The sequence below is a fragment of the Artemia franciscana genome, chromosome 2, assembly GCF_032884065.1.
Source record: "Artemia franciscana chromosome 2, ASM3288406v1, whole genome shotgun sequence".
NCBI classification, from domain to species: Eukaryota; Metazoa; Arthropoda; class Branchiopoda; order Anostraca; family Artemiidae; genus Artemia; species Artemia franciscana.
Window position 1 is genome coordinate 59,021,666 of NC_088864.1, and position 8,699 is coordinate 59,030,364.

Sequence of the window (8,699 nt, forward strand, 5' to 3'; positions counted from 1 at the left end):
GATGTCAAGTTATGAAGTTGTGTTGGAATTTTTGGTTTTCTAGTATTTTACTTCATTTGATTGATAGTCGAAAAAAGTGTCTTAAATTCGCCGTATGGTGCAAAAGGCCGTACTTTCTGTAAGTAGCACATAGTTTCGGATCATGCATTTCTTCTACCTACTATGCTGTCTATAGTGCGCACCATTTTCGGCCTGTGTTTCTATTCTGGCCTCAATACCTTTGGTGATTATATAAAATGAGACTTATTCATCATGCAATACACACAAAATATTACATTTTACTACCCCCCCCCCCCCAAGGCTCTTTGAAGGAACCAATTTACTTTCAACGGTATATTTCGGGACATGCTTCCGTAAGAGAGTCACGTTCCTGCATAAATGGTTGATAGAAATAGGAGTCGAATCGCCCCGCCTCTTTTTTTTACCTGTTCTTGTCTTTAATGTTGTTGCTATGTCGAATTCTAAAGAACCAAAATTTTGATTGGTTCTTTGGAGTGAAATTTTAAGCCAGTAAAAATAAAAAAAAGTTACTGAGGGATAGCGTTAAAAAAAGTAAACTCTGTTATTCTGTTTCGCATTTTGAAAGTCAATGCCGTTATTCCTTACTTTTGAAGAAAAAATAGCCTCTCCTTTTTAAAATCAGTTCCCTAATGTTAACTGACAAGTCTAGACAGACAAGAAAATACAAGTTCTGGAGAGACACATAGCTCCGCCTTTTTAGAACGTGATTGCTCCTTTTGTGAGAAATATTCAGCCATTAAAAACAAAGAAGTGTTTTGAGTCACTAAATTCTCTGAAAAATAAATTCTGTTCATATATGATAATTGTCTGCTCATTAGCTTGCCTTTTTTCCTTACCTTTTTAAACCATTCATTTCTTGACAATATATTTCAGGTCTGATTTGGATGCAAGCTATGCAAAAGGATTGAGTAAGCTAGCGGCCAAACTGATGAAATTGTCTCGTGAGTCTAGTGGCACAATAGCAGCTGTTGGCTCAGAAATAGAGGCGGAGTCAGAGCTTCACAAGTAAGTTGATTCATATAGTGCTGAATGGGCACTAGGAATGAATAGTATTAATTCTAGATTGAATGCCTTCCCCCTGCGTAAGTAGCTGCCCTGTAGATAGTGCTAATAATTATGTGAAATATAGACCCTTTTCCCCTGGATATTTTCTGTGCTTGGTCGAAATTCGAGACATCCAAACCAAAGATTAAGGAACTACAGTACGGTATGTACATCTTGATACAAGCGATCAGCTTTCTAAGAATTAGAAGACACCAAATTGTGCATAGCTCTGTGATATTGTTATTATTATTAATAATAAACCAGAAATAAAGATTTGTAAGACTCATTGCGTCACTTTTAAATGGAAATTTATATTTAGATATGGAACTACCGTGTCGAGACTGTAATTATGTCGAAATTTTGGAATTCGAAGTTATAACCGTAGGCTATGTGTTAGATATAGGCAAAACCGTTTTTAACGATTTTCTGGTTCCGCAATGGACCAGTTTTCGGTAGAGTAGTCTGGATTAGGGCTGGACTTAAGAATTTTATTCGATGGTGACGGGGGGGGGGGGGCTACAGTTATGGCCATAACATAATTACAAAATATGTAATTTTCCCCGGTTTAGATGAGGTTCCCTCCTGGGCATGGAATTCACCTAAATCTCTCTTTGAAATATAACTGACAATGTGAAGGACTATTAGAATGTCAATGTCGTTTTTCATTTAGAGTTTATACACTTTAGCCTTATACCAAAATTAAATAAAAGTAAGGAGCGACATTAAAACTTAAAACGAACAGAAATTACTCCGTATATGAAATGGGTTGTCCCCTCCGCAGTCCCTCGCTCTTTACGCTAAAGTTTGACTCTTTGCCACAATCCTACTTTTTAAAACAACTAAAAACTTTAGCGTAAAGAGCGTGGGACTGCGGCGGAGTTTTAATGTCGCTCCTTACTTTCAGTTAAAAAAACTAGTTTTTTTTATTTAATTTCTGAACGTTTTTGAATTAATGCATGTTTGATTTTGGCTCTCCAAAATTATTGAAATGAAATTAGTATATTAATTTTTTTTTGGCTAAATGGCTTTCTCTTAGTTTTGATCAGACGATTTTGAGAAATAAGGGGTGGGGAAGGAGGCCTAGCTGCCCTCCAATTTTTCGGTTACTTAAAAAGGCTACTAGAACTTTTAATATTCAACGAACGTTTTTATTAGTAAAAAATATACGTAACTTAAGAATTAACTTACGTAACAAACTTTTATATTCTTATATTTTTATTATGTGTACGAGGGGGTTTGTACCCTCGTTAATACCTCGCTCTTTACACTAAATCGTAAGTTTTGTCCCAATTCTTTAAGAATTACCCCTGAATCAGAAAGGCCATAGAATAAATAGTTGAAATTACTAAAAATACTTTAGCATAAAGAGCGAAGTATTTATCTCCTCCTAAATACCTTGCTCTTTATGCTAAAGTATTTTTAGAACCCTTCTTATGCGTAATAATCTCTGTTTGTTTTAAATTTCAATGCTATTCCTTACTTTCATTTGAAAAAACGTTTTTCATGTTTATTTTTTCATTGTTTTTTTTTATAGTAATGCTAGAAAATCCTGCGCCCTTTTCATTGAATTTTTTTTTCCCCATGGCATATTTCTCCAAGGAAAGATCCTCCCACATAGCCCCCTCCCTCAACCCTACCCCCAAAACCAAAAAAATCCCCCTGAAAACGTCTGTACACTTCCCAATAACCATTATTATATGTAAACACTGGTTGAAGTTTGTAACTTGCAACCCCTCCCCCAGGGACTGTGGAGGAGTAAGTCATCCCCAAAAACATAGTTATTAAGATTTTCGACTATGCTCAACAAAATGGCTATCTCAAAATTTTGATCCGTTGACTTTGGGAAAAAAATGAGCGTGGGAGGGGGCCTAGATGCCCTCCAATTTTTTTGGTCACTTAAAAAGGGCATTAGAACTTTTCATTTCCGTTAGAATGAGCCCTCTTGCGACATTCTAGGACCACTTGGTCGATACGATGACCCCTGGAAAAAAATAAAATAAAAATAAACACGCACCCGTGATTTGTCTTCTGGCAAAAAATGCAAAATTCCACATTTTTGTAGATTGGAGCTTGAAACTTCTACAGTAGGGTTCTCTGATACGCTGAATCTGATAAGATCCTACGTTAAGATTGTTAAGATCCTACGACTTTTAGGGGGTGTTTCCCCCTATTTTTCTAAATAAGGCAAATTTTCTCAGGCTCGTAACTTTTGATGGCTAAGACTAAACTTGATGAAACTTATATATTTAAAATCAGCATTAAAATGCGATTCTTTTGATGTAGCTATTTATATCAAAATTCAATTTTTTAGAGTTTTGGTTACTATTGAGCCGGATCGCTCCTTACTACAGTTCGTTACCACGAACTGTTTGATTAGCTTGCCTTTTTTCTTCACCTTTTTAAACCATTCTTTTTACATCAATTTAAATTTAAAACACGAAGCGGAAACATTTTTTCGTTGTCATATTCTATGCCGAGTTCCAGGTTGTTTTCAGTCACATCCGGTTTTGGTTGACGAATTGAAACATAAGTTGATACGAGCTTTTTCTTGCCATATTTGTCTGTTCTCTCTGAGTTTGACGATTCGACACGCGAAGCCTGAAATTTTGATTAGTATCCTTTTTCATTCCAACAACTTAACTAGTTTAGAATGACTGTGAAGCTGCATTACATATTGAAGAATCATTACCAAACAAATACTTTATTCTTAGAGGCATCCATGAGTCGGCGTGATCCACAGCGAAGTGTGACAGATTTAATAGCAAAATGATGCTTTTGCAACACTGCCCACTCAAATGAAGCGCTTTAATTTATTTCAATTGGCTATCGTTTATTACAATTTTATCAAATTTATTTCGTGGTAATAAGATGATTTTACAACGCTGCTCACTCAGATGTAGCTCTTAAATCTATTTCAATTCGTCATAGTTCGACTGATTCTTCTGTTCATTGTTAAGATTTCTTGAAGTCAATGCTATTATCTCGATTAATGATGAACGTGACAGTTTCGATAGATTTGGGGAAAACTGTTAAAAAATTGGCAAACTGGCCCAAAAAGTGGTTGGTGAAAATCATACCTTCGTAGCATTTTCAAGCACTTTCGAGTAAGTTCAAGAGAAATGCAGAAGCATGTTGAGTTGAGTGGTTTGTTCGAAAACTAAATTAAGAATAATGCATAAAATCTTTAGAAGCTAGAAAATTTTTAAGACGAGAAAGCCTCATCCTTTCAAAAAATTTTCTAAATTCCGACAACTGAGATAATGACCTATCAGGATATCAAACAGTTCGTGGTAACGAACTGTAGTAAGGAGCGACCCGGCTCAATAGTAACCGAAACTCTAAAAAAATGGAGTTTTCATACCAATAGTTACATCAAAAGAATTGCATTTTAATGCTGGTTTTAAATATATAAGTTTCATCAAGATTAGTTTTACCCATCAAAAGGTACGAGCCTGAAAAAATTTGCCTCGTTTTAGAAAATTGGGGGGAAACCCCTTAAAAGTCATAGAATCTTAACGACAATCACACCATCAAATTCAGCGTATCAGAGAACCCTAATGTAGAAGTTTCAAGCTCTCATCTAAAAAAATGTGGAATTTCGCATTTTTTGCCAGAAGACAGTTCACGGATGAGTTTTTTTTTTTTTTTTTTTCCAGGGGTGATCGGATCGACTCAGTGGTCCTATAATGTTGCAAGAGGGCTCATTCTAACGGAAATTAAAAGTTTTAGTGCCATTTTCAAGTGACCATTTTCAAGTTTTTTACTATTTTAAAAAGTAGAGTTAAGTGAAAGAGTCAAACTTTAGCGTAAGGAGCGGGGCGTTGAGGAGGAAAAGCCCTTTTCATATACGGAGTAATTTCTGTTCGTTTTAAGTTTTAATTTCGCTCCTTACTTTTAGTTAAAAAAAACCTGTTTTTTTTATTTAATATTATACATGTTGGAGCTCTGCTTGCTATTCCTATTTATTGTAAATATGAAAGGTTGAATCGATTGTAAATTTCGCAGTTTCTAAGCATGGCTGGGAGCTTGGTAATCACCACCGTGGCTTCGATTTAGTCTACTTTTCTTCATTTTCATTGCATCTATACAAATCTACCGGACAAAGCAAGAAAAATATAACTATAAGTATTAGCAGTTACTCAGGACCTCCTTCCCAAAACCCAGAATCAGCTTATGAGGAGTACTGAGAATGCTGGGTTGTTCCTTGTCTAGTTCTGGAATGATTTATTTTTGCGTTGCATGGCTCCAATTCCTTATCCTTAGTAAAGGATCTATAAAAAATTATTCTTATAATAACAATAAAAAAATTTAATCACTACCACATTGCTCATCAACATATCTTCACAATTGTCATCTTGTTTGAAGTATATGGCAAACATCAAGTTAAAATCAGAATACTCAAGCTTAATATATCACTTACACATGCATTTTAAAACTATTTTCCTTATGCTTTTTACTCTTCAGTGGAAAATGCTTTGTCATTGCCACATTATTCACCAGTTGATTAATTTTTTCAGAACTCTGATCCTATTTTGAATTAAATTTAAAAAAACAATTTTTTCGGCTAAAAGTAAGCAGCAACATTAAAACTTAACACGAACAGAAATTGTTACGTGTATGAAGGGGGTTACCCCCTTCTCAACTTCTTGCTCATTATGCTAATTTTTTTTGTAGTTTAGAAAAGACTTCTTATTTATCTAATTTAAAGACGCTTCTGTTTCAGGAATTGCTCTTAAAGATTTGGGACATAGTTTTAACTTTTGCGTAAAGATCGATGTGTTGAGGAGGTGGTGACACGCTTCATTTAAGTAGTAGGTTCTGTTTGTTTTAGGTTTTGATGTTGCCCTTACTTTCAGTTGGAAAAGCTTGTTTTCTAATTATTAACTTCTGATCATTCTCTAAATTTTGCCAGAAAATCTGGCTGCGCCTCCAAGGAAAAATACACCTCCCCACGGAATTACCCTCTAGACTCAATCCTTGTGGAAATTGACCCTGGACAATTACTCTTAAAATCTCAACGCGTAAAATTGAGACGGGAAAGAGAAAGCAAGGTTAAAAATAATTTTGTGTAGGAATTGTGGCAAATTCCCCTTACGTAAAATTTACCCTCTGGAATCCGCCCTCCCCATTGAAAATTCCTCTGTGGAAAACTCCCAGAATAAAATTCTCTCCCCCCCCACCCGAAAATGTATGCATACTTCCCAATAGCAAATACTATGCGCATATAGTTACGGATTTTTTAACTTATAAAAGGGCACTTGTACTTTTAATTTTTGTTCGAATAAACCCTCTCCCAATATTCTAGAACAACTGGGTCAATACGATTGCCCCTGGAAAAAAAACACATCTGTGATCTTTTTTCTGGCAAAAAAGAAATTAGAAAATTTCACATTTTTGCAGATAAAACACAGGAACTTCTACAATAGGGTTCTCTGATATGCTGTATCTGATGTTGTGATTTTCAATAAGATTTTATGATCTTGGAGGGGTGTTTCCCTTTTTTTCAAAAATTTGTTAAATTTTTCCAGGCTCGTAGCCATTGATGAGTAACACTAAACTTCATGAAACTTGTATATTTAGAATCCGCATAATAATCTGATTCTTTTTATATGTCTTATTGGTATCAAAATTCTGTTTTTTAGAGTTTTGACTTCTATTGAGCCGCGTCGCTCCTTACTTGCACTTGTTACCGCGAGCTGTTTGATGTACGGTGGAAAATAATTACAAATCAAATGGGTGTAGTTTAGAAAATTCACATAAAATAGATTCTGGGACACAAAACTGACAGGAGAGGGTTTTAAAATCAGGTAAGCTATTCAGAAAAAAGGAAAATATCAGGGAAAGTTGCAAAATCTCTGGATTTCGAGGATCATGTGCCCACCTTCTCCTATGTGTATGTCTTAGCTACATTTTTAAACAGAGTCTTTAATTAAACAATATTTACTTATTCGTGAATGTTTTATATTAGTATGTACAGCATAATACCAAGAATAAAGAGTGAAAGTTGCAGCCAAAAAATTCGTCTGTGTTCATCTCCCCATTGAGACTAAGCCTGCTTCTTGCAATTGTTTTTAATAATATGGTTTTGGTAAACAAGACGAGATTCTATAGTTAAAATTGGGGGTGTAAAACCTGACCACCCAGCCATTTTTTTTTTTTTTTCAAAAGTGACAAGTCCACTAGTATTTTTGTCAGCATTTCACTAGCTTATAATATGTATGGATGAATTGAGTGTCAACTACATGTGACTGCTACTACTATGAAATTATTTTGCCAAAGAATTGTTATCCCCGTCATTGAATTTGTATTGTCAGAATTAGAACTATTTTTTTACGGAGTTTTTTGGGTTTTTACGGAGTCGGTGCTTGGAGCTTTAAAACTATTAAAATAGTTGTTCCATTGAAGAATTCCACTAAATTAGGGGTATTAACTTCTACTAAGGGTCTGCAATGGTGTTAATTCATGGAAATTTAGTATGGGGGATACATTTTCTAAAATCTAGGGATGGGGAAACATGTCTTATTGCAATGAAGACACCAAAAACAAAGGATTTTTGAATGAAAATATCCCCTCAAAAAGTTAATTTCAAAGTATTGCGGGGCCAAATTATCCCTGCCCCTCCAATTGACGCCAAAGAACGTCTTATCTACCAAAGACCCTTCAAAAAAAAAAAAGAAAAACAAACGCTGTGATTGGCTACTAACCCTTACCGTGCACACAGAAAATGTATTAAGACGTTGCAATACTTTTACGAAGTTTTCCAAATACATTTTGATTCAAAAAGCTGTTTTTATCTCCATCTCTATCTTTTATCTCCAATCGATTAACGTCCTTTTTCTTTTCTAGGTTGAAAATTAAGCTGCAGCAGTAAATTACGGAACTAAAGCTGTGAGGTCTTGTGTACTGTTGCCGTCTTTTTGTGTGATAGCATTTATTTTCACAGAAAAAGGCGTTGCAGCAGACGTGGCCCCTTTTAATTATAAAGTTTAAATAAATACCAAGGGTTCTCAACCTTAAGTAAAGTTAATTTTCAGTAAAACTGTTGTTTATTCTTTTTATCTCTCCTTTTCATGTTTTAAAAGAAATGGGACCCTTAACATTTTCAAATCTATTATATTTTTTGCTCATCCTTTGCTAAACGAATTTACTGCTCATCTAAGCTCTTCTGCTCCCTGTGTGGCCTCCATCTAAGCTCTTCTACTCCTTGTGTGGCCTCTCCTCCTCGGCCAAGGAGCCGCATCCTGAGTCAAGAAACCATAAAAAAAAGTTTTTTTTTATTTTGTTTTTTCATCTTAATAAAAATGTTAGCTTGATCAAGTGAAACTTTCTTATTTTTTATATTACTAGATTATCGTATACTTGCTACTTGCCGATCCTCAAGAAAGGAATTATTTAATTAACCCTGATAAAATGATTGAGTCAATTGGAAAAGTGATCTTGCTCAAAATCATAGTGCTGGAACTTTTTTTTTATATTACAAAAAGAAGTATCGCATCTTTGCGCTAAATTAATAGAATGATGCTTACAAATTGATAAAATAGACCAATACTCAAATATAACTATTGAAGCAAGCAATTAGTGAAGCGATTCTTTCAGTTTTAAGTTTAATAACTTAGATGAGTGGATTTATGCTC

General features: G+C 34.8%; 1 protein-coding gene across 2 annotated transcripts in view; it reads left to right on the forward strand.

Annotated features, from left to right (window-relative positions):
- Positions 1 to 8,382, forward strand: part of LOC136043851 (uncharacterized) — a 29,898-nt gene extending 21,516 nt beyond the window's left edge. For both annotated transcript variants that reach the window (XM_065728800.1, XM_065728799.1), the window contains exons 4-5: positions 895 to 1,026; positions 7,912 to 8,382. In XM_065728800.1, coding sequence (XP_065584872.1) covers positions 895 to 1,026; positions 7,912 to 7,936 — 157 coding nt within the window. In that variant the 3' untranslated portion in view covers positions 7,937 to 8,382. The remainder of the gene's footprint in view (positions 1 to 894; positions 1,027 to 7,911) is intronic.
- Positions 8,383 to 8,699: the final 317 nt, after the last annotated feature.